General features: G+C 30.6%; 2 protein-coding genes and 1 pseudogene across 3 annotated transcripts; 2 read left to right on the forward strand and 1 right to left on the reverse strand.

Moving 5' to 3' along the window:
- The first annotated feature begins 813 nt into the window (after positions 1–813).
- LOC117165818 (uncharacterized) lies at positions 814–19,313 on the forward strand. Its single transcript, XM_033349213.2, has 3 exons — positions 814–3,746; positions 3,896–4,296; positions 15,062–19,313. Exons 1-2 carry the CDS (start codon positions 3,115–3,117, stop codon positions 4,287–4,289), a joined length of 1,026 nt encoding a protein of 341 aa, XP_033205104.1. The 5' UTR covers positions 814–3,114; the 3' UTR covers positions 4,290–4,296; positions 15,062–19,313.
- A 2,340-nt stretch (positions 19,314–21,653) lies between these two features.
- Positions 21,654–26,948, forward strand: LOC117165758 (cytochrome P450 4g15-like; annotated as a pseudogene). Its single transcript, XR_013057976.1, has 5 exons — positions 21,654–21,812; positions 22,326–22,394; positions 24,356–24,524; positions 25,223–25,388; positions 26,675–26,948. The product of XR_013057976.1 is annotated as a cytochrome P450 4g15-like (transcript).
- Positions 22,574–23,620, reverse strand: LOC117165759 (cytochrome c iso-1/iso-2). Its single transcript, XM_033349120.2, has 3 exons — positions 23,490–23,620; positions 22,791–22,795; positions 22,574–22,758 (listed from the first exon to the last, which is right to left on the reverse strand). Exons 1-3 carry the CDS (start codon positions 23,618–23,620, stop codon positions 22,574–22,576), a joined length of 321 nt encoding a protein of 106 aa, XP_033205011.1.
- Positions 26,949–27,611: the final 663 nt, after the last annotated feature.

Consider the following 27,611-nt stretch of genomic DNA (forward strand, 5'->3'; position numbering starts at 1 on the left):
AATCATAACATACTTTCGATATGTCTATAATTTAATGTTATCCAAAGCATAATATTCATTTAAAAGGCTCTACGAGTTCAAGACATACAATTATTTTAATGTATTCACTGTTTTATTATAGAAAATAAATTAATGGTATAATATTTTTACTGTAATCATATCTGTAACAATAAATTATATCATACAATAATGTCATCGAGTTAATAATATGTACATATTACCGTTAACATTGGGAAAACTCATTTACTCAAAATTCTCACGAACGACTATATAGATGGTATTAAATTCGCTATACTGATTCGTCGAACCACCCTCGCAAATTTTCGGAACATTTCTTTTACAGTAGGTGCCCTCGGATTCACTTTCGCGTAGCTCTCGAAATAACAGGGTCCATAGTAGCTGTAGTCAAGGATCAACGGACATGAATGTATGGCGCGCGCGCTTTCGTTCTCATTGCTCGCCAATAGATTCTTCGAGCGCGACGCCCGTTTACGCACAGTCTCATAGACACAGACCCATACGTGCATAAAGTACGCAACTGGCACACGCGCTCCCCCCGGCATATGGCGCGCACGGTCCCCCTTTTCAGTTCCGGGGGAGAAGAAACGAGGGGGCTGCGGCGCGTGCTCAAAATCCCCACTACCTCTTCCTCTTTGCACAACACGCGTTTCCCTCGCGTGCTTCTTGCTCGCTCTTTCGCCTTCTTTCTGTCCCTCGTAAACCCTAATTCCCCTCGCCCCCTGCACAGCGTCTCCCCTGAAACCAGCCCTCGGTCTCACTCTACGGTGCAGCAAAATGCTGAAACCTAACCCATCTATCGGATGTCCGCGTTCATTCTCAACGCAGACGCCATGCGGTGCGTAACACGGAGGTCTGATCAGAAACGAGAACTGCCATTCGCCGGGAAGAGCTCTGTGAAAAAGTGACCGCTGACGAATGCCGAGAAATCATCGGCCACAGTGTCAACGAAATCTTGATAACCCGAAGGAATTTCGGACTGAGCTCTCGCGTGACTGTTTCTTTCGATCGGTTCGATGGGATCGAATGGTTCATGATGGGCTCATCGCGAGTGAGTTCGAACGTGAGATCGTGTTGGTAGAAATTCGCCATTCAGTGTGAGTTCAATATTTTTACAAGTTGAAGGTTGAATCGATTGACGAATTTTGTAAGTGTGAAGAAAACGGGAACGTTTGTAAAATCCTGTCGTAATTGTCGTTCGAGATTATTAAGTTGGTTTCTTTGATTAGACCGGCATTGGCTACGGCGCGTGCTTACAAAACCCCCCACCACCTGGTCCCTTTGCTACCCCTTTTTCTCCCATGCGCGCTACCGTACATAAGTACGTCCGTGTCATTCCGTGGCGTAGTAAAATATTAGACGGGATCTAACCTCTTGTCGAAGAGGTTTCCACGCTCATTTTGTAGTTAAACGCTATGCAGTCCGCGACGCGGTTTTGTTTAAAACGATGCTACTCTGATCGGTAGCGAACGCTCGATGACAGTTTTATCGCCTGAATGGAGTTATATTTGTGTAACGTATGTGAATTTCGACCACTTTCAAGGAAGCAGAATTGCGACTGTAACGTTCGTCTTGAAAACCGTAATCGACCAAAAGAATTGTTAATGTTGAAATTACGCCAAAGAAGAAAATTTGTATGGTGCTCGAAAAGTATTAACGACCTATATCAAAATATTGATCTCAGGATTCTTGACCATTTGAATTACTTAATGGATTTGTGCCTTAAATTTTTAGTAGCAAGTGACCTTAGTCCTACAGATAGAGGAACGAAAATTGGTTACAAGTGCCTTAATAGCCGAAATAGATAAATCGATTCGTAATAAGTGTTGAAACACGAACAATGGTTATTTGTACCGTTATAAATCATTAAGATCGTTTCAATGCTCTATTTGAAGTTATTAAAGTGCTTTCCTTTTAAATAAGAGCATTTAACTGGTGCTATACAATTCCTTCAGTCATATTGTGATAATACAATTCAAAGATCTCGATTCTAATTGAGACGTCACGCGACGTTTGAATGATATTCTACAATTTCAAAAGTTACTGTTTCGTAGCAAGAGATACGCGAATGAAGAGTTGAACGTTGACAATTGTTTTTGATATTATTAATGTTTTTAAAATGTAACGAATTCAGATTCCGAAGAATAATTTCCGAGGAGTCGACGACCGTCGTGGAGAAGAATAGACGGTGACCTCATGCTTTACTTAAGCCGTTGTGACCGACAACGAGACAATTGGATCTTGGTTCGGGTCATCAGCTTCATCATTTGGTAGAAAAAAGGCCTATGGCCTATCGAAAACTTTGGCAAAATCGCTCGTTTAGCAGAGATCGTAACAATAACAGCGTTTTATTAAATATCTGTTTATGCTTACCAATTTTTCAACAAGAAAGTATACGCTCTCGTACCTGTTATGTTATAAGAATCATAAATAATTTCAATCATTTTTTTGTATAAAAAGGATATATAATCTGTCGTTACTCATTGATACATAAAACGAAAGAAATGTCTTAGAAATAAATGGTACTGTTATTCTTGTAAAATAAAAAGTGCAAATTAGAAACTCTTAAAACAAAACCGAATGATACATAGGAGTATACCTTTATGCTGGAGTGATATTTTTTAGTATTAAAGAAGATATAATTCTAAAAAGAATCATTGTCAGGCAACTTTGATAATCTTCAAGATTTTAGTCGTTAAAAGATATTCTGATCCAAATTTAAGTATCAAATCGAATAGTCGTCTAACCGTCTGTATCGATAAACATCTTTGTCTTCGAAGGGAGAGCGTGGTTTATTTATAAGTCTATCAATTAGACTCGTCCTCGAAAGGCATTAGAGTCGATAAGTTACTCGTTCTCTTCGCTATTCTCACAATATAAGCTCGTTCTGCAATCGCCACGATTCGAGCTTGTTATTTTTAAGAAAGAGCATTTTGTATTAAAATTACGTTGAACGATTTTGCGTTCATGCACTTGAAAAAGACTGATGATAACAGACTTTACCAACGATCGTTTCGACCACGTTGTAACGTTGTATGTATTCGCCCAGTGAATGAAACTTTTTGGCTTGGCTATTAAAGCAGAAAGGTGATCAAAATGACGACTATGGGAGTTACTGTATTTTGTAATAGGGTACAAATAAATGGAAATGATCAAGAGCAACTAATGTTGCTAAGAACGTTGCAAGATAACGAAAGCAACATAATCGGCAATCAAACTCATCTGATAGTCCCCAAAAATAATAATAATACTAACGCAACCGCTTCTGCAACCGTGTTGCCGCCCTACGATCCCTCTAGATTGAAGAAACACGGAAAAAACGGACAGCCGCCGCCTGTTGCGGTTGCAAGAAGAAATGCACGCGAGAGGAATCGGGTTAAACAAGTGAACAATGGATTCGCAACTTTGAGACAACACATTCCGAGTCACATCGCTGCAGGTTATGGCGATAGAGGCAAGAAATTGTCGAAAGTAGAAACCCTGCGAATGGCCGTGGAGTACATTAGGGGACTTCAAAGGTTGCTCGCCGAAGCTGATGGGGTTGAATACGATTCGAATGTTGGTGCTACACAGTGTATGCCTTCGCCCACCAGCAGCGTTGTTTCATCGAGTCACAACGGTTCTGGGGAGAGACTCGTCTTGGAAGACGATGTCCTTGCTGCCGAAGACGATGATGGCGAACAGCTAGATGAAGACGAAGAAATTGGAAAACAGAAAACTACATCCAAGTAATTCTTTTGTTTTACATTTTATATTCTTATGTTGATCAATATAGCAATTTATTTAAAATGGCCCAACTTAAAATTTAAAGTAACAGTAAAGTATTGCCAGTAAAACGGATTGAAGTAATAACAATGTTTATATTAATGATTTTCAGATTGTCACCAAATCGAACTGCAGTTACATCGCCCCGTGATTACTACTCATCTTCGATAGGGGATGAAGAGAATCTCGAACCAAGGACTCTATCAAACACGCAGAATTTTTCCCGACTCTCGCCTAATTCGGTAGCATCTCCACCTTCGGAATATTATGGACAAAATGAAGAGAACCTCGAGCCTCAAATTCTATCGCCGTATAGTGGCGCCGGGGATAGCGAAGAGGGTGCAGCCACCGTTTATGCGGCAAGTCCGGAAACCTTTTCTGGAGCCCTGTATTATAAGCAGGAGATCACCGAATCCGGTGAATTCATGGACGTCGTAAGCTGGTGGGAACAAGAGCAGGGTAGGCTAGTACATCAGCAACATAATCAACGCCTCACACACGTGTAGTAGGAAGGTTCGTACTTTACGTTTTTTTATAAAATCTTTCCCATTTACTTTACCTCCTATTTCTAATAGAGAGTTTATGAATTTCATAACTGATTATAATTATTAGATTGCGGATACTTATGTAAATTCGTATTTTTATGGACGTAATTGAAGAAATGGAATCTCAACAGAGATTTATTTTACTTCGTAAATATTATAAATACTATATTTTGTATATATTTATATATTTATATATTTTTTCAGTTTTGCAAATTGTTTTACCTTTCAATTCCCCATACATAAAAATCCGTAGTCTACTGATTACACGATTACGTATTTACTAAAGTAAAGAAATCCAAAATACATATTTTGCATTCCTTATTTGCAATGTGGAATGATTACAAATTATCAATCTTTAAATGTATATAATTATATGTTCAACAGAATATATGTACTAATAAGTGTTTGATACCTATACTATTTTAAACAAAAGATATACAAAACAAACAAACCTAAACCAAGATTTAATTTTATATAAATCATTCATAAATAAAATCATATTTGGTTAAAAGAGTTACAATTATACATAACGAGGCACGACAAAATTATATTTGAAACATGTTTCTTCTTGAATCTTATGTCAAAAATTATTCATGAGTTTAATAGACATCTTATTAGGATATAAATAATTACATTCTTGAATATCTATATTGAGCTATAACATATGTTAAAAATATCATTTCATCGTGAGAAGTATTGATGAACAACGCGCGTGAAATAAAGCTGCATCATTATCAAAATTCAGAAAAGTTACACGTGCGTTATGGTCGTGCATCAACGAACCGGATGAGCGACAATAGAGAGCCGCGTAATATTGTTTTACGTTCGTAAAACTCGCATGGTTCGAGTAGAAGAGTGCTCATTGAAGTACTTTAAGTGGCTTGAACCGACAGGGCTGTTGATCGGCGCCGCGCACGTGACAATTACTCCGAGGAAGCGTCGCCAAGTGGAAACTCGTGTACGGCGTTTCCTTTCGAACACGTGCTCGAGCGTCGACGCTCCCAAAAATAAACTTTACACGTTATAACCACTTTGCGAAGTATGTGACGACGTGACATTCGAGTATACCCTATATGCACTCCAATTTCGAAACAATAAAAAAGGAATGTTGAGTAAAAATTTATTTGCAAACGACGATATGATATTCTGTTTTAAAGTTTATTATATTTATATAGTGGGCTCTTTAAATGGCTTATATTGAACGTAATCATGCATATTGTGGAAAAATGGAAAATAGTAGATAAAGAATCAGGATAACTATTGATTTGAATCAAAGTCTCATAGCTTGGATTAAGATTAGATAAAACTACTTAATTATTTCCTTCAGAAAAAAGTAGTAAAAGAACATACATTTAAATAAATTGATATTTTATGAAATGTTGATACATTGAGCATTCTTATATGCTTTAGTTGGTGTATAATATTCACGATTAATGTTCTACTATATTATATTAATGTTCTATTAAATTATACATATCAATGTTGTATTAAATTATACATATATAATTTTGCATTATACACATATAATTATATATATTAATGTTCTACTAAATTATACATATATAATTTTTCTTCGTGAAATTATGATTTCCTTTGAAACAGCACTTGCAAAAAATTAGTATTTAAAGAGTGATAGATTTTTAATATATATATATTACAATACATACACTTTACATAAAATATTAGATTATAACACTCCAAAAATTACTTTCTTCAGTTGAAGTAAATACAAAATAATCTGAATAAACATTACAAGCTAATTTTTCAGACACCACTGCATGGAACCAATTTATTTCGTTTGAATTATATTTCCAAGGGAATTTTTAAATTTATTTTAAATGGAAAGCAATTAATTTCTCTTTTTTAATATTATTATAGAATCAGATAACATTTAGATGAAGCTTGGTCTTTTATTCTGTGTAGTTCAATAGTTGTGACGGAAACTAAAGTACTTTTGAAAAATTAAAAAAAAATTTTAAAAGAAATTTTTATTCTATATTTTCGACTTCGTTTTTCGCGTAGAATCACCCCCTTTCCGCTTGTACCACCAGTTACCAACCACCCTGTATATTTAGGTTATTGCTAGAACAAGATAAATCAAGAAATTCTTTTGTGTTTACATTATTCTATTTTTCTTCGTATTTATCAACAATTTGACCTGTTTGCTTATAATGTAACGTATCGCATATCTTTAAGAACTTATTAAGTTATTAATCGATGAATGTATTTGCTTTCGATAATAATGGCGTTAAATTTTAATGCATTGTGTCTCTTCTCTAAAACTACCAGAAAAAATATGTTCCTATTATTAGTATTCTATTATTAATAATTGGTAAAGAAAATATTTTTTCTACAGCACAAAGTAATCTAATCTTAAAAGTATTAAAACATGCCAAAGTTTTCCTACTCTTTAGTGTACAATATTTTGTAATTTTTTGTTCATAATTGTTACACACCTTCCACTTTTCTCATATTTTTGCTACGTTAACACATATTTTATTTTTTGTTCTTTCCTGTTTTTAGGAGAACGGTAGAAAATTGCATGCTTTAATGATTTTAGTTGGTTCAACAAAGTGAAGTAAATAACATTCATTTGTATTCTATTTCGTTTCTTCGTTTCGTTCATTTCATAAATGCACAGTACTACATAGTAACTTATATCTCGTGATAAGATTACGCTAAAGTGTACTTACGCCAATACCATGAAGGCAGCTCTTTTGCTGTATAGACGTATCAGGTATACGAACAAACGCGCGTCAAGGAAATTTCAAGTTCATATCAGCTTATTCGACTAGTCGGCCCGTACGTTTCGAAACCCTGCTGCCACTGTGGCATGTAACATCAAAAGTGCGCTCCCATAAACGGAAGTAGTTTACCATTTTACCATATGTTAGCTATCCTCCTCGAAAATATCTCTCGACCAGACCTTTCTCAATCTTCGTGGTTTCCAATTGCTCGACATTGATCCGTTTCTCTTCGCGTCGCTCACGCATATGCTCGCCTCCCTAAGTCAAATCGTATTTTATGTTTTTAGGTTGTTTCAAAGATGTAAAACTTTTGTCGTGTAATGAATTTGTTAATAGAATTTTACAGTTAATGTATACGTGCATTACATAAGCAAATATTTAACTAAGAAAAGTATTATTTTTTATCAGGTGTTGCTAATTTCTGTAGGTATTGATTAGTTGTATTAAATAAGTTGTTCTTTGTCACACTCTATAACACAATTTGTTACGGAATTACATTTAATGTTATTACTGTAGAATATCCCGTAAAATAATTCCGATTTTTCAGATAATTACTAATGATTAACATTAATTCTAATTTCAAATATGCAAAGATTGATTACAAAATTTAAGTTACATGAATTATTTATCTTTCCTTAGTAATTAGATGAATGTTTATCGATTTTATGTGTGAATAAATGACATTTAAATAAGATAATTATTATTAGCTAAGATAAGATATTAAAACGTTGACTGTTTTATTAAAATGTGTTACTTAATATAACGTAAAATCCTAGAACAAACGATAGAAATATTTTTGTATAAACAGATGTTTCCAGGCAATCTAACTTTCTAACACGAAAATTAAATTTTACAATATTAATTTTATAATATTATAGGATAAAAGTTAAAAAGGAATTGATGCAGTTATATAACATATTAAAAAGGGGGTTAATTATCATGGAAATAAATTAAAAACATTTTTCAATTTTTTCGCATCTCGGTATTAATGAAATAAACGTCGACGGAGATGCAATGCTGAAATCGAGTTATAGAGAAAAGAAATCAGCTTGCTGTGCAGTCGAGTTATAAATAGAAATCATGATTTCCTTAAAAACATTCGTAACCCACGTGCCATATACTAAGTCTGATATAATGTTTGATACATGTGCACATATCGGTACTCAAGGCGGCCATAAGGCGACAGAAGCTCTTCGTATTTTTAACATATGGGTGGCAAGAGGACAGTCGTTAAGTAAGGAATACGGGAGATAATTTGGAAACTAAAATTCGAGTTTAAAAACCGGAACAAGTATTTATTTGTTTCTTCGATTTCTTTTTTTTTGATAAAAATACCATATTTCTAAATTTGTTTTTTAAATTTTGCACAATTAATACGTATAAAATAATTTTAATTGAAATAATCTTAAAATATTATAATAATTTTATTAATCGACTGGTGGAAAATTATATAATAATTATGATATAAGTAAATTTTTTTATTTCAACTCTTAAGTTTCATAGACAACTATGTTAGTTTCTATATATTATTATAGTTGTTTTTTACTTTCTCTCGATAGGAACATGCTTTAGTACCTTCGAAAAATATATAAGGCTTTTTATACCTAAAATATCATTTTATTACAAAATAGTATTAGAAACTGATATAATTCTTAGTTCACCAATCGTAAATGGAATATTTAAACATAAGATTTGTAGTGTAGATGGGATTTTATACAATAATATAAATATTGTAGATGTTAAATGTATTGTAACTATTGTAGGTATTCTTGAGGGTGCAAAACAAACAAATATTGTTCTTATAATTAACAATTTCTCAAAACAAGTAACAAAACAAGTAAAACAGTAACTAGTTACACAGAAATATACACACACGTGTGTACACATATGTATCTGCATTTACTTGCAGTTATCTGTATATAATTATTGCACATATAAGGATTGTTCTAATAATTAAAATTTGTAGTTGAATAGTAGAAATATACTAACCTTTTAAAACAACATTTAATATGTGTCTATGTTAGCAGTTAACAAGTATGAAGAACGTTGTAAGATATTTATAAAAAAATATAACATTCATGTTTTATAATGTCATTATTACTTATAAGATTGATCTGTTATTTTTAACTTACTTAAAAAGTGCCTATTTGAAACTGCTCAGATCATATCTAAATACATTTTTTTGAAGATTATTTTTCTTAATAACGTAAAATAATGGAATCTATTTTGGAAATGTAAATGAAGAAATCTTTCATACAATATACTAATTTCGAAACGTATCATATACTTACTGATTACAGAAGAACAACTAAAAGGTTTCCCTTAATCCTTTGTATTGTGACATTATTATCTACTATGAGAAAATACATTAAATGTTTATAAATATGAATTCTCTTATACTTAGCTTAAACACTGAAACCCTCAAGTTTCAGTGCCATATGGGTAATAGCACTGCGATTAAGAAGCTTTAGCGAAACGACTACCATATGTCAAGTAATATATTTGTGCATACCCGCCTTCTTTCCAACTTCTCATTTTGAGATTGCCAGTATTGAATCAACCTCTAAAACGTATCATTATTGAAAGAACATATCGATTCTGTAAGAATTGTAACCTTGCTACGTGCAAGGTACAATGTCGAAATTTTTTGATAATTATTAGCGACTTTAGCGAAATGACCGATATTAACTTTCACGTTATACGCAATTTAATTTCCACTCGTCCTACTGGCCAAAACTTTTTTCACAAGGTTCACCTTTAAAAGAAATCATTAACGTGTTTGCGTTCTTACGGTCCTTATAAAGTCTCTTTTTCGTTCCTTACGTCGTTCAATTACCTTGGCCTTAAAACGAATTCCCCGCGTCAATCATACAAATTAAAATGATCCGCTTCTGGCAATAAGCAGTCCACCAGTTTCGATTTTTCTTTTTTCTTTCCGGTTTTTACGATACTCGACGCGGAGGCCTGGTTCACGAGAAATTTCTGAATACCGGAGGCGTAGTTCTCGATGAAAGTAGCAATAAAATGTGTATCCTAGGGAGTAAGAAGTTCCACGCGAGAGTCGGGCCGAACGAGTGGACAACCAAGCAAGTAATTCTCGACAATTATAAAGTGAGGTCATCTACGAAATTTACGAGATGCGTCGCCGCGGCAAATTAATTTAATAAATTCCTTCCTTGGCTCCCGGTCACGTTGATATCGTCCCGTTGCGCGCGAGCCCATCGGCCTTCTTTCGGCTTCTCCATTTTACTCTGCTCCGCACTACTCTCTTTTGACCTCTCCTTTCTTCTCTTTTATTCTTTTCTTTTGTTTTGTTTCGTTCTCCTCTGTCTGCACTGTTGTGCTCGTAACGAGCACGCCGAAACTTTAACCTTGCTATAATCGCAACTATTTTTCTTCGGCGACCGTACGAAAAGCCGGAAGCTGTTCGATGAAATTTCTTCTTTAACTAATGATTATGCATCCTCATACGCCGACCGAAATTTCTTATGGCGGGTAAAGATACGCCGACATCGGTAGCGTTTTAATCCCGCTGTTAATCGAGAGAATTTTTCTTCGGGGCGCGTGACATACAACGTGCGATTACGTTTAGTCGTAAGTGATAGGTACAAATGTTATTCTTGCGAACGTAAAGGATGTTATTGCTGGGAAGTGTAATGGAATAGCGACAGTCTGTTAATCTTTGTCCATCGTGATCACAAGAAAAATATGTTCGATTAAATTTCACGATTGGACAATAATCAAGCTAATTTATATTTCGGAGTTTTATGTTGCTGAATACATTGTCGTTGTAAAAATATATTAATTTATATTTATAATTGGGAGAATATATAACTTATGTGCAGAATTAATATATTTACGTAATAGGATTTTTTAAAAAATAAATAGTTAGGAAGAATTACCTATAAGATATTAATTATAGAAGAAGTTACAGGAAGGGCAAGCAGATGATTTCTTTGAATTATTTAGTATTTGCTGAAGCCAACTTAATAGTATACGTATCCAGTATTTCCATTTAAAAAACAAACGTAGTAAGACGTGCAACTGCGTCATAAAATAAAATGGTAGTAACATTTATGCAAGCCTGCTGTTGTTCTTCTCCTTCGACTTGGTGCGCCAAGAACAAAAGAATTTAAAGGTTTGCCATGCTGGTAACCCGCATGTTGCCTATCTTATCAATAAACATTACCAGCATGACAATGTGACGGCGTCCGTATCGGCGACGGTTTGCAGCCGATTATGCTGTTTAGAAATTAAACCTTTTCCGCGAACGAGATCCGTGTTTTTAAAAATTGGAATTGTTTTATTTATCTTTTAGAAACATTTTAATATATGTGTCTAGTATTACACATATATACCATTAATTACAAGTCACATTGGAACATCAAAATAATTTTTATTTCTGATTTTTGCGGCTGTGATATTTTCACATATAATAAAACACTAATATTACTAATTTATCATGTACATTATATATTTATAGTGTATCAAAACAATGAAAAAATAATTTTCAAAATTATTTTTTTATTTTGTTACCGAATGTCCGCAACAGACATACATTATAATATATTACATTATAATACATACATTATAATTAATTCCCAGATTAATTATTGTAACTAGACTGTTTCCTTATTATTGTGAAAATATTAATTACGTACCTTATTCACTGTGTACTTTAATTATCTACAGAAGTTTAGAGTAAGTTAAATATAGAAAAAGACAATAGAGTTACAATTAAAACATACATCTGGGATATAGAGATATATAATAAGATAATAGAATAAAAGATAGATTATTCTTCGCCTTATTATATCTATTTTTTACACATTAAATGATTTTTATTTAAAATTAGTAATACGAATATTCGAAGTTTAAAAGTTTAAACAGATCATATTGTCTACTTAGTACATACATACACTTATCTGCATACTAACTGCATATTAAGAAATATATTATTAAAATTATGTATTTAAGAACTAGAGAGAACTTAAACAAATATAGAATAAATTAATGCGATTATTGTTATCTGAATAGTTGCAGTAGGAAAATAAGTATTACTTTAACAAAGAAGATATATTATTTATTATACTATATTGAATTCCATAATACTGTTAAATTCCTGATTATGAATATGCCAATAAATTTGAATAAATTTGATACGAAAAAATTAAGTCAGTAAAATAGGTACATAAATTTGATAATACAAATAATAATAGTACATAATGAAATTTATGCACCGAGTGTTAAAAAATTACTTATCATGGCTTTGACAGGTGATTCTACACCTTCGGATCGGCACGGTGAAGATTTATTTAAAAAAGTATCCGCAAAATTAATTCCGATATCGGATTTTAAAATTAAATTATTTTTCATTACATTCTGTGGAATTTGTTACCAGATATAAAAGTCGCAAAGGAACCGTGGGTCCCTCAACTCAATCGTTCTCTTGGAAAGAAAGTGTTAAATTTTCATTAATTGTATATACTAGCTAAAACTAATTTTCTTTATAACATATTTGTTTAAAAATAATATATTTGCCTTACAGTCAGATGTAGGGTAAGCCTCATCTATTGTCGCACGTGGATACTCGGATACATTATTCGATATTCCATGTTTTCCTTTTTGTCCTGTCGTATCTGTGTAATGTTCATGTCTACGTGGCAACTTCTACATGGTCACTACTGTCGTTTAACGTCGGACACGCATTTTCATATTCCGCCTAAGTCTCCCCAAGGTATTATGTGAAATGATTTTACATGATGGAAGGTATATTTAATCTGATGTTCGAATTGTTCAACGGATGTAATCCATCCAACCGAACTGAAATCCATTGAATGGTCCAATCGTTGAAAATCACAACCATCTGAAATTTTTTCTGAACCGCAGCGGTCTTCCATTGTTGTTTGCCGATTGTCGATATATTTCACGTACCAAAGAATAAGTGCTACTAGCTTCATCAATAGCACGCTATGCAAATTCTACCTGACTGCGAGATTTAACGTATTATAACCAAACTCAGTTCTATGTGTTCTACGTCCCTTGTGACATGACTTACACGATGTAACAAAAAATTTGAAATTTAAGATCAAGATCAATTTCGCCGTTGCTTCTTTAGCTCTCTACTACGCCTACGTTTTCCACTAATGCGATAAAATATGATGTGCGATAAAATGAAAATGTTCCAGACGCTTTTCGGTCAAAGAACCACTTTCTGTGGTTCTTTAACATTTCAAAGTGTTCCTCTTAAAAGCAATTTCAAGTCGCGCCCTGCTACTGATAAGCAAATGTCCTTGCAGTGTCTTTCTTGTTGTTTTTTTTTTTTTTTTTTTTGGTTTTATCTGGAAGCGATACTCTTCAAGGATCGCAACTTTATATATAATTAACGTAATTTATTTGTTAGTGGTAATATAGCATGTGACATTTTCCAGTAGAAGTGCTATTGATGCTTTTATTTTAACTTCACTGCATTTATGCCATTTACATGAATAATATAGCGATATGTTCCCTAAATATTCTTTTTTACTATGAGTTTCCATGAAATGTAGCACATTAGGAAATTATTAAGACTCATAAAACTATTATAAAAATAATATTTTTTTGAACATATAAAATTTATAGTATCAGGTGATTGGTTGAAATCAATAATGTTATTCCTGTAAATAAATTGTTTAACCATAATAGTCGAAATTGTCATAAGATAAAGAGTACTATAATACATATTATATAGTCTTAGATTATTTACGGAAAGACTACATCTTGTCTAATATTGCATAGTTTTTGTAAAAGATCATATAGAATGATTTATTAAATAAAAAACATATTGCATTCTCTAAGAAGCACTTTCATTAGTTAATCATGTTTTAATTAGTATTTGGCAATTTTTATGGAGATTCAAGTAAATTATAAATGATTATGAATGAAGTTAGCGAAACAATTGCTAATTGGTACTATGTAAATATTGATTTGTAAAATTAACTTAATTCTGTCCATGAATCATACAATACAAATTTTGGTGAGGAAAAGTATAAGTTCCTTTTGTCATCAAGTGATGGGTACTTCCGTGAATTCTCTCCCAAATGCGTATACTTTTCCCACGATCTCTGGAGTTGCAACAGGGTGTCTCTAAGATTCGTCTGTTCGTTTCCGTACTTAATTCTCGTTGATCCAGGTAAATAAGGATCTTCACGATCGAGCTGAAAGAAATACAATGGCCAGGTGGGATAGTATCCCGAGGTTATATAGGAGTCTTCTTCCTCTTCCCGTAGAAACTTTTAAACCATTTGGGGAAAATATAAAAACTGATTTCTGAAATAAATCACTCAGGAAGAATTTGAGGGGTTCCGTTAAAATAACGGTTTCTCATGAGAAAAAATTATCTTAATAATATGGCTACAGCTAATCATTGTCGTATTGTTTTTTTCCATGTCCACGATGGCACATAATAAGTAATTATGTAGTTCATGGTAAATGATAATGAAGGGAAACGTTTCCATGTAGACCTGTATACCGGAAGGAAATTAAATTACAAGTTAAATATATATCATATTAAAAATCACATTGATTTCATGACTATAACATAGTAAGTAGCATAACAAAATATTGTAAATAATAGAGTTTCAATCTAATTTAATTATTTGTTTTTTAGAAAATATCATTTCCTATCCCTTCTATGCTATGTTAAACATTAAAAGGTATCAATAGTTCCTTGTTATACTGGAATAAAATGATTATACATCTCTTAAATTATTTTATGTATAATATATTTTCTACTGCTATAAATAAATACTTCTTCCTTAATTTTTAATCCTTTTGTAATATTTTCCAGTATATAATTTATTTTAATTCAATTTAACATTATGAAAAGTACTTAATTAAAGTAATTGATCTTGTTGGATTTGAAGCTGATAAAAATTTGCTACATTCCATTATTGCTGTTCCATCATAATTCGTATTAGTAACTTTTTTATTTCTTGTATGTTACAGGTCTCATAGAAAGTCTTAGACACACAACTCGTTTGAGTGATCTCACGAAGAGTTGCTTCGGAACCAAATTCCAATCGATTTTAACGTGGCAGTAAGAATAACGACAAAACCTGTACTTACCGCACAAAGTACTTCCACAAAGACACCACTGCCTATGATGTCTTTCCGCCTCGGTTTTATCTTTTTTATTTGATAACACATATAGAATATGCGTGATCCAATTCGATAGCAAAACGTTTCTCGCTCGAGTGCCTTAATACAACTATTTCAATTATAAGCAAAGTGATTTCTGCATTAATTAGAGTAATTCCTTAAAATCGTAATATGTGTGTTTGAATTACGAGGAAAGATTGACAAATTTATTAAATTTTTATAAATTCAAGTATAAGTAAATAAGTTTTTTAACGACCATAGTGAATATTTAGATTCTTTAAAAAATTCAGTATATCTAAGTACATACCTAAATACTGTGCAGAGGTAAGAAATTGACTAGTAAAAGAAATTTTTGTTACTACCATATTTCTAAACTGCGGATGTTTATGCAAATTTGGAATTCTTCTTCATTTTTTTGGTATTTTGCATTCGTAGATTTCTCGTAAATACATAATCATCCCGATTCTACATACTTCAAATCAAATAATGTATGACATCGCGTGACGAAGAGGACAAGTAGGACTTTTTGAGATCGAATAAGATACAAACTTCAGAGTATTCTGTGGATCCAAAGTAATTACCGTTAATACAAGGTAAAGAACAAATCAACAAGGTGGAACGTAATTATTCCTATCTATCTCTGTGCTGTTGAAAATAAAATAATGAGATTTTCGAATGTACTTTATTTTGCTTGTGTGGCATTTCACTAACCATCTTCTCACTTCTGCATAGTACTTGCATTTATACATTTTGTTGTCTTTCAACGTGATTCAGATATAAAAATACAGCTGATGAAAATTTATATCTTATTTATAAAACAACTGTACGTATATTACATTTCAAATTTTTAAAATATTGCATAAGTACACGTTCTATGGTTTGCATAAGACATAATAGTTATATACATATGATATTTTAACGAATTTTTAATTATGCTTTTCTCGTCACTCAATACCAATAAATATACGATACCATTTAAGATCTCGCAAGCAAAAAATTTAAGTATTTGTAAACCATAAGCAAGAAATAACAAAGAAATTTCTGTTTTTTCTTTCCTTTTTTGCCATTTAATAAGATTTTAAGATATCTACGAACAAGAAATTTTGTAGATATCGTGAAATATAAATGGTAATGAATTAGTTTTAACACATACTGTTGTCCATGTTATTTATACAGGCTAATTGTGAAATCGTGGTACAATGGAAATGAAGATGACTTCTCACGCAAAACGATGTCATAAATATAAATTAAAATTTTTTCATATAAAGTTTCATTTTCGAGAAAATCAAATTTGAATTTCGTTAAATACGGTTCCACTTTACTGCTAGATGCAATCTGCTTCCTTTACTCAATCGGACTAGTCGTCACCAATCATGTTTGCGTTAACAAACAATATCAGACATTCAAAAATTAATAAACAGCAATATCTTTTTTACTTCATTTACATTTTCCATCCTGATAGTCAATTTTGGCTATAAATAAAAATCCTCGCTGTTCATTATTCTCTACGGTCCTATTAACTTCTGACTGATTCGATATTATTCTATAAACGGAATATAGTGATAACAAGCAAAATTGAGCGAATGAAACAAAATGGAGCATGTGTAGGTACTTAGCGAACGTTTGAATTGGGAAAATGAAAAATATGAAATTTTATTTTACTTTCAAGTTAATTCTGCGTGAGAAACCAACTTCTGGTTATGATTATACTACGATTTTACGAACATTCTGTATATGCGAAACATATTCTTGTTAAATAAACATATTTTTAGAGAAATACTGAAACTTCAACAACAGGATATTATAGTAAATTAGAAATACGATTTACAAACGAGAGGCGGTACTCTTATTACTCATAAAATAAAAATTCTTATTAAAGTTGATTTATTACTACCAAACTTTGACGCAATGTTAGGCAAAGCAATAAATTTTCTGAAAAGGTGATGTAGTTTCACGTTCAGGATGTTATGTTTGACCTCGTACTAGTATTATGCGAATTATCATTAGACTAAAGACAATATAAGAATGAAAAGCGGTACAGTAAAATCGAAGAATGTGTATATACGGAAGTGCCTTAAATGAAATTGAGGGGAATTGTATTTTTTCTACTTTAACTTTTTAACGAGTATTTAAGAAACGTTTTAATATTTATATTTATAACGTTGTCCACTCATTAGGAATTAATTATAATACATAAGGCAATACGCTTCGAAAAAGGAAAAAAAAAAGTAATTTCGCGTGCCAAAAATGGAAAATGTTACTCCCACGATATTATTTAATTACTATTAAGTCTTGGTCAGTATCTGTTATGTTAAGAAAAAGGAAAATTTAAACGAATTATTCTACAAATTATACTTGTTCTTGATCGTTCGGTATTAGGAGTACATAATATTAATCAATTAAATCAAAATTGCATATCTTTATAAAACCTGACGATCGGATCCATTGTAATTAGTTTATTCTTATACAAGAATGTTACGTGAGTTACAAAATCATTGGAATAATTACAGTAAAAGTATTGAATATATGAAAAATTAATCTGAAATTTTTATAGTTACATATATTTAGATAATAAAGATTATATTTAAATAAAATTTGGAAATATCTATTATATAAATATAAATATAAATATACAATGTTCATGTAACATTTACCATAGAAATTTATTCAATTGATAAATTGTTAATATATTAATTATTATTAATTGAAATTTCATTGATATAAAATTCGCATTTGATACCAAATATATTACTTTTTCATGATTATCGTAGCTAGATACATAAAATCATATATCAAAGCTCATGAGAGTACTTTTCTAGGAACTTTTTGTACAAAAAATTTTGAAATTTTATCAAAATTTTACTATTATAATCACGGTAGTCGTATTTTATTAGAGTTCTAACTAAATTTAAAAAAGTACGTAATATATTCATAAAAGAATTCTATGGTAAGTGTTCAAATATTTCCGTGAGCTGCTGTAAAGCAGTAAAAGATTTACCAATGAAATTTTAGGATCCTACCAGATCCATTAACATATTTTATTACAGGACAATGAGATAATTCAATCTTTTATTAAAGGCTAGAACCGTATTATATTCTAACATATATTCGAATGTCTTTGTAATTCACTGTGTATCATAAACTTTTTTTTTGTATACTATATGTATGTATTTCATTGGCACATTTTTCACTATGATGAAAAATATCGATTTGTTGTAAATTCTGCATTAGCCTAAAGTACTTGTTTATTTCTATTAATTTAATTAAATGCGAACTTAAGTTACTAACGATGTAGCAATTTCTCCTAACTTAATTATAAAACGCACAGTACGTACGTCCAATTATATAGAAGGGAGGAAGTTTGCACAGAAGTCTTAAATTATTTTGCGTTTGTACGATACGATAAAAAAATCTTTGTAAATACAAGTGCCTTAAATATAACTACAGTGGTAGGAATTTTACTGGTAAGCTGTCTTCGATATGACGAAAAGCTGGGATTTTCGGTTGAGTTAGTTCCACGCATAAATTCATATAAAAATGTAAAGATATTATAATAGAATAATTCTTATACAATAAGATGTGACAATACAAAAAGATTTTTGCTCTCAATTCCAGTCAACGACTGTCCTGCGTGTAATTTTTTCTTATTATTATGAGCGAAATATTCTGTACTGAGTGGCGTATTTTCACTTCATTGCGTGTATTAGAAAAATTATAATGTAAAGTGTATGTATCCTTCTGATGTTGGACCTGTAGGGCAGTGGAGCAAGGAAAGAATTTTTAAAACAGAAAAATTCCATATTTTCCACACAATATATACTGAAACTTGCACTTTTTCTATTTTACTACCACTGTCACTCAGTCCGATCTATGTAAATATTCCTAGAACACATTTGATCACATTTACGATCTTGAGTGATTGATCATCTGACCATACATGTTTCTTTCGTAGTCTAATTTCAAGTAATCGGTATCTTCCTCGCATTTTTATCGTTCGAAACTCAGCTACTCGCTATAAACATTTATATTAAATTCCCAGTCCTGTATCGTAAGGATTTTTTAATTTGTATCTCCTGTAACAGTTTTTATGAAATATTTAAAATACATTTTATTATTTATACAATTCGATTGTTATTTATTTATTATACCTTCATAAATGATCGTGGAAGACTCGTTAAAGTGCGTACGATTATAATAATGTTGTTTGTTTAATTAATCTTCAACGTAATGAAGGAATTTATTTACACTCTCTTTTATAGTAAATTTTATAAAACATTTTATAGTAAATAGAATCTTGTACATTTTATTATTAAACAATAATTTCCAATCTTATTATTACCTATTAGGCAGATAAGAACTATAATTCTAAAATTTTGAGAATAATTACCGATATTGATTGGTGTTTAATATCTATACATGTGGATATATGTGTAAGCATCATAAATATTTTCAATTCTCTCTATTCTTAATCCATTCACATATCATATAGTATAGAAACACTTTGTTATTTCTCTTTTTTAATTTATTTCATTTTTCATTCGCGTTACAATGGAAACTCAAGTACAAAATTCTGCAAATATCATTTTCAAGATTATAAGATGATAATTTCTAGAAGATACACTAACCAAATAGTACTTTTATTCACGACATTTGTAAAGTATCGTTTTTTCATAAGAAAACTAACTAAACTAACCAAACATTAACCGGAACATTTTATAACACATACATATGTATGTATACCGCAAAAGAGGAAAAGAAATTATTTTTCATTCGAAATGGTATACATATATGATAGAAACATATGGCGTCTGGTATTCATTATTGTTTCAATACGTTTACATTCAAACTGAAATTCAAATACAGTATTTGCCGATCATGTCCGCGTTGAATAATAAATATTGTTCACCTGCAATTAAAATAAATGACTCACGTTTATACATTTATACATATACATAAAATTTTATTTTTATTTACATTACTAACATTTTCCTTTAAATGATCTCTTTATGTCTTTCGTATCTTTTATTTATTATATTTTTTAAATATAGATTTTAGTAAAAATATAATTTGTGTAACTTTCCTAAAAGTATCGGTTATGATATCGAATATTAATTGAAAGGTGTTTAGATATAATGACAGAATAAGATTAGAAATGTTTGAATTTCATGTTACTATAGACATATCTCTAATCATCAAATATTTTTAATTTCCGTATGTATATATAGAAATATTTAATGATATTCTGTATTTAATAATAATAATTTTACAAATTTACATAAATGTATAATAATAAAAAAATGCGATTATTTTCCATAGATACATACATATGCATAGTCGACTATTATGACGTAATAAAATTAATTTTTACAAATGAATACACATGTAATAAAAAGATTACCATCCGCTGATAGTTAATCTTATGAGATTGTTTACATGTTTCAAAAGTTCTTTATTTTATTTAATTTTCATACATACTATTAACAAGCTCTTTTGATACATAATTTAAATCCGTAATAATCCGTGATAATCGATTATATCATTGGTATGTCATTATTCCATATATTCTAACTCCATTGGTGTGTTATTGTTACAATTCAACCAAAGTATCTAAATATTTGTAAACAATACCATTTAATTAATGTAACAAATATCGTATGACTAGATTATACGAGTATGAATACAATACAATAATTCTATAATTTTTATTTCTAATCGGTATCGTTTATTTGCAACCCACATCGTATTTATTTTTATTTTGAAAAAATAATTTCAAAGAATGTATTGTGCATTTGATGGGTTACAAACGTATTTTCATCGAGGCGTGTCAGTCGCCTGTTTGTGAACAATTCGGTTGGTCAGGAAGTAGCGCCGGTAGTAGTAATAAAGGGTGGTTGATTTGGCGTCCATCGATAATTTTGTAATTTCGTGAAATTGGTCCCGCTTAACCGAACTCGACGAGGGAAAGTTCCTTTTTCTCGCCCCCCTATTTCATACCTTTTCTATCTATACAACCCTCCTCGTTGTTTTTTTATTATCTTACAGGGTCGATTTCCGGACACGTACCATGTAGGGGGTGATCGGCAAATTGCTACGTCATTTCCGGAAGTACTTGTTTCCACATCAACGATCTAGCGGTTATTGTTATAATCGTCTTTTCATCTTAAGGTACGTGTATAAGTGTATGTGTAGCATATTACTTACTTACACGTAATGTAATAGTTAAAAATGACTATACCTTTCACGATTAGCATTTTTTTAATTTTTCACCTTTTAAAATATAATAAACTATAGCTCAATTTGTTGAAATTAATCTTTGTTTCGCACATCTGTACTCGCGTCTTATTTAAGCATTAAAAGTAAACAAACGAAATAAAAAGAAATAAACGTGTTGCAGAAGGATGGCGCAAATGTAAATGAAAAGTATAAAAATCTTCCAAAAATGCATTATGTTAGAGATGATTTAGACGATATCGATGAAAATGGTATTGGTGAAAAGAAAAGATTTGCTCTCCTGGATCTTTTATTGGAGCTTTCAAGAAATGGTGCGAAACTGACCGATCAAGAAATTCGAAAAGAAATAGATACTATAATGTTTGAGGTAATAGAAGTAATCATACATTCCTTCCAAAAGTTCTTAAAATAAAGTATATATATTTAAATCACTACGGTTTAACGAAAGTTTCATATGTAAAGCAGTTCAATTAATAATTATTTATTTATATAATATATATAGAAAACCTCGTCGCTTAATTTTATGATAAACTAAGCTAAGTGAATTCGAAACATGTTTTCGATTGTATGTTACTCTCAATTGTCCGGAAAATCATGTGAATAATTAATCTTTCATTCTTCGTATGTAATATGTCATAAGAAAATGTTTAAACTAAATTTATTCTATAAATTTTATGCAGAAGAAACATTTTAAACTGAAAATGACACTATTTTACAGTGTTTAGTACAAAGTTATAGCTTTTTGTTTTAAAAATAAAAGCTTATAAATTTTTAGATGTTACATAATCTCCTTTTATCAAAAAATTTCTTTCGAATAAAACAGAAAATAAATATAAAAATGCTTTTTTCGTATAATGAAAGGACGTTACATACATTTTAGGGTCATGACACTACCGCTGCAAGTTCTAGCTTCGTTCTTTGCGTGCTTGGAATTCATCAAGACATCCAGGTGAGTAGAGTAATAGTGCATTAAAATATGGGCAACAAATCTAACGAGTCATTTTTCTCTAATTTTGTTAATTTATTATTTATTTTATTTGTTTATTTTCATCGAACTAACGCTAAGAATACCTTATTTTGGTCACTGTACAAAATATTTCACATAAGTAGATGCAATTTTTCGAATTTTCATTTCAACGTTGCTAAGAAAGCGATTATATCTCTACGATCTTCCGCTTTTTTAATACCATTGAACATCATTTTCGTGCCAGGGATAAATTGCTTCGGAAATTGTAAATATTCGTTTAAAGTGTTCTCGTCCCATACAACACCTTTTTTCCTCATCGCATCGGTAGATTTAAATCCAGGTACAGCTAAATTTATAATTTTTTATAAATGATTTTACATGAACTTTTAACAAATATGATACTTATAAAGCGATAAATTAAATAAAAGGAGCTTTTTTGCTCTCTTAGGTATTTTTTTACATTTTGTTAAACAAACATTTTATTATTCACGACATATGTATTATTAAATGTACCTATCGCCTCTATGAATGTGTGTGTCGATATAATTTGGGTATACGAAGATAACGAAAAACCAAATAGGAAAGATTTTTTTCATAATGAGAAAGATGGAAGATACTCCTATTTTCTTAATTAATTGGAAACTAAGAGAAACATATATGTGTAGCATAGTAACATTTGTATATTTATGATTCACATATGGTTATATTAGGTTAAATGTATATTTTAGAAATAAAAGTTAATAAAAATGGGATAGTGTATTGTGCGAATGGAATTTGAATAAACGATATTTATAAGTAAAATTATCATATGAAATTAAATATTACGTCGGTATATTTGGAATATAGATTGAAGACAATTTTTTATATTGTACTTATATATAATGTTAAATACGAAACGAAAATAGTATTTAGTTACCATTCATATATAATATATGATTGTTTTGTATATGTCCCTACATAAATCATATGTATATTTACTCGTATCCTATACGTACGTAATATACATGTAACATACGCAAAACATATTTTTCCGTATTTCAGTGTAAAAATTAATTAATATACAAAGATAATATATACATACTGCCACATGTTTTGCCAAATATTCCAAAAAGGTTAGGACCTATTTTATGTCGCTCGTTTTTATTACACGTATGACACATGCCACACATTCTGAGAAATAAAGTTTTCCCATGTACTGGATCTCCCATTCTCGCACAAAAATTTCCTCTCGGTGAAAAAGATTACATCGATTGTCTGTGTAATAATTGAGGGTTAATGTTTTACCATTCCTCTAAGTTCTAAGTTGATGTTGATCGATTACAATATAACTTGAAGTTTTCAAGTAAGGGATATCTTGATGAATTTAGTTTTTTATGGACATGAATCTATTTGTCTTTCTCAGATCATCTATAGTTTTATTTTAAACCTACCATTAGACTATCGTACAGATCGTAAAAAAAATTGCAGTTGAGTTAATCAGTCCATGAAACTAATCGATAATTGCAGATACTGGTAATTAACTTAACGTTGATTAAAAACATTAATTATTAATTACAATTTAATTAAAACTTTATTTGTTGCTAAAGAACTAAATTACTAATTTAATTTTTTATTTAATTGATGATTACTTAATAAACTATTTCAGTTGTAATTAAAAATTGTTAAACGTATTAAATATTATTCAATCGTGTAAAACATATATTATTAATTGTTAATATATATTTTCGCTTATTTTAATAAGAATGTATTGCTTTCTACAAGTTCTTCTTTTTTTTCTTTTAACAATCATCGTTACTAATTTCAAATAATTTCTTTTATATGAAAATAGGTTATAAGAACAAACTATTAATCTTTCATTTATTATATTTCATTTAATTATCTATCTTGTGAAGCTTAATATTTTCTGTATTTTTATTATCTGTAAAATACGATAATTATTACAGGAACGAGTATTCGAAGAACTAAACGAGATTTTCGGGGAATCAAATAGGCCTTGCACTTTCCAAGATACTCTAGAAATGAAATATCTCGAAAGAATAATTTACGAAACATTAAGACTTTTTCCACCAGTTCCCGCCATTGCAAGACATCTTAACAACGACGTCAAAATAGGTCAGTTTTGTATTTTATCTAACAAACGAATATTATTTGTTATTTATTTTTCCATAATACATAATACATACAACTAGAAGTTAAAATCTTGCTGCCACATTTCCAGAATTAATGAAAATTAAATAATAATTATTTTACTATACTCTTCATTATTGCAAAATAGATATTATCATAAACTGGCATATTTCTATTATCACTTAAAATAATTTTTCGAAATGTCCCCATTGGTTTAAAATCAGATTAAAAATATTAAAGCGTACAGATTAATTATACCTACTTGCAATTTTAATTTATATAAATGATATTAATGTAAATAATATAATCGACTACATTTTTAATATGAAAGATACCACTTGGATATTGGTTGCTGATAGTTTGCTGAAATTTGTACAGAAATTAGTTTTTTGGAAAATATTACGCCTTCTTCTATCAAAAATCATTCATAATTAAATCCATTACAAATGAACAGGTTTTGTCCCACGAACAGTTCTGGCGATGAATTAACATTGCCTGAAAATGTATAATATTTATTCAGTTTATTCGAATGTCTTTGTAAAAATTAATTCTATCAAAATCCTCAGTATCAATGATTGCTAGTTAAAATATCGTTTAAAGTTCGACTCTGTATTATCGACAGTTTATTGATTAAAACCGTATTAAATAGAATTCATTTGATGTATCTTACGATTCTTTTACAGTGACGGAATTATTTATTATCAAAAGGTTGTACGATTTTGATTATAGAGTTCACCGATTGAAAAAATTCTATCCAAACCCTGATGTGTTTGATCCTGATAACTTTGTGCCGGAAGAAATGCAGAACAGACACTATTACTCGTTCATTCCTTTTAGCGCAGGGCCAAGGTATTTCTTTTCTTCATTTTCGCATCAATTCATTAATCTTATCGTTATGTTTATCATTATTTTTATCCTTATATTTTACATGATGTGAATTAAGTAATTAAAGTATGTATACAAAGTCGCCTTTGCCCATATAATGTCAGCATTACGTACCATTGCCTGACAAAGTCCGACGAAATAGTTGAATAGCGAACATGGGAGGTTTATAGTGGATACATTGTAGATAATGATAAATTCATGCGGTCACCGTCGTGCTAAGTTGTTCCTGTTTCATTCGTTTCAGTTATACCATTCCTTTTATAACGAAGTATCGGTATTGGGTTATGCATATAAATATTTCTTCTAAAATTTATACCAAGTAATGTTATTTAATAATAAACATCAGTCCCTAGAAGTAAATAAAATAGGAACAACCTGTCTCTCACTGACCGCACATTTTTATATACGTATCGAAACTCACATGACTCTAATCTGATCTATTTCTGCGCTTAATGACAATATTATTTGCCGGTGATTTTCTAAATTTTCATCTAGTATTGCCAACCTTAAAAGCTGCAAAAGTTTCATAAAATTCAAAACAACGATGTTTTCCGAAAACACATAATGATAAAAACAACAGAAATAATAAAAAAATAATAAAAGTAAAAGATGTACAGATACTAACTTCCATTAATAAATTTACTTTGATGGAAAGCGATAACGTATTTATGTTAACACTTTACCGACCGATAGTCTATTAATCGGCTTTTTTCGTCGCCGACATTCACCAACCGATAGCCTATTAATCGGCTTTTTGTCACTGACAATCTTTCTCATTATTTGAGCAATAATTTGTTATTTAGTACTAAGGTACCCTACTCAGTTGCGTCAGTTGCGTTGCTTTGTACGCTCCCACAGTTTTATATCAATTTGAAAAATTTACCGTTCGCGATGAACGAAAAGAATGGTATTGGAGAGTCTAAACCGAAACAAAGCCGGCGCCGGTGAGAATCTGCGCCTGAGATGCCGGTCGGACGTGCGTATGCTTTGAATCGCTAGCGGTCGGTATAGTGTTAATTAAAGAAAACGTTTCATATGTCAGAAGTAGACTGTGAATATTTATGCATTTATGGAAAATTTAAAGCTATGAAAATGTACAGAATGCATGTAATACGCAAAGGTATATAAAATACTCAAAATATGACACTCGTTATGATACTTAATGAGTAAAACAAACCTCTGCGAGGTTTCATTTCCGCTTTTTATAAATGTGATTGTGTCTTATGTTATTATATTGCGTTTTTTTTTAGGTGATGCGTGAGAAGGAAGTACGCGATATTGAAGTTAAAGGTTTTATTGTCGACGATCCTGCGGAACTACAAGATCCTGCCGGATCTCACAGAAAAGGACTTCCGGCTGAAGGTTGACATTATTCTCAAAAGAGTAGGCGGCTTCCGAATAAAAATCGAGCCACGAAACAAAAGCTATCAGGAGGTTCTCGTTTAAATGAAGTTCTCATAAATGATTCGTACTACATTATTAACGTTAATAGCAATAACATGTTCAAAATATCTGCACACATTTTTGTGAGTATTGTAAAATGGATTATGATATAAGTAAACATTATATTAGGTATATATAGATATGTAACATTCAAGGCTCCTTATATGTGTGAATAAATTATGTTTATATACAATGATTGCATATACTATAAATGGCACAAGTGTTAAAATTATATCTAGGTTTAGTAATAAAACTTTGCATAACATTTTTTGTTTTTTGAACTCTTGAAAAGACGTAGAATACTTAAAAAGGACCTATCTATAGCATGTTGCATAGAAATACAATTCCGAGATAATAAAATATTAAAGTAATAAAAATTCATTTCGAGGAACTACCAGTTCACGGTTATTTTAATCTTAGACTGGCAATCATCATCTACTGACCATGTTGTCAAATTACCTGTTGTCCCTGTAGACGTAAACAATATTATACAAAACTGTATAAAAATATGTGTAATATTAAATGAAGAAGTAACTGTCATTAAATATCACATTCCAAATTCATCTTTCGTTTTTCATAGTGACTATCGCTATATATATATATATACTTACATATATGCTATATAAGATATATTATTATATATATATCATATATTATCCTCCAATTTTTCTTATTATTTTTCATGATCCACATTTAATCGAATTTAACAAATTATGAATTAATATATAATTAAAAAAGTTAAAA

The sequence above is a fragment of the Bombus vancouverensis genome, chromosome 3, assembly GCF_051014615.1.
Source record: "Bombus vancouverensis nearcticus chromosome 3, iyBomVanc1_principal, whole genome shotgun sequence".
Classification (NCBI taxonomy): domain Eukaryota; kingdom Metazoa; phylum Arthropoda; class Insecta; order Hymenoptera; family Apidae; genus Bombus; species Bombus vancouverensis.

Bases quoted from the DNA above. Each gene is read 5' to 3' on its own strand.
- LOC117165818 (XM_033349213.2), top strand. From the start codon at position 3,115: ATGACGACTATGGGAGTTACTGTATTTTGTAATAGGGTACAAATAAAT. The intron at 3,747-3,895 runs GTAATTCTTTTG...AATGATTTTCAG, and splicing joins AAACAGAAAACTACATCCAA to ATTGTCACCAAATCGAACTG.
- LOC117165759 (XM_033349120.2), bottom strand. From the start codon at position 23,620: ATGGGAGATCCAGTACATGGGAAAACTTTATTTCTCAGAATGTGTGGC.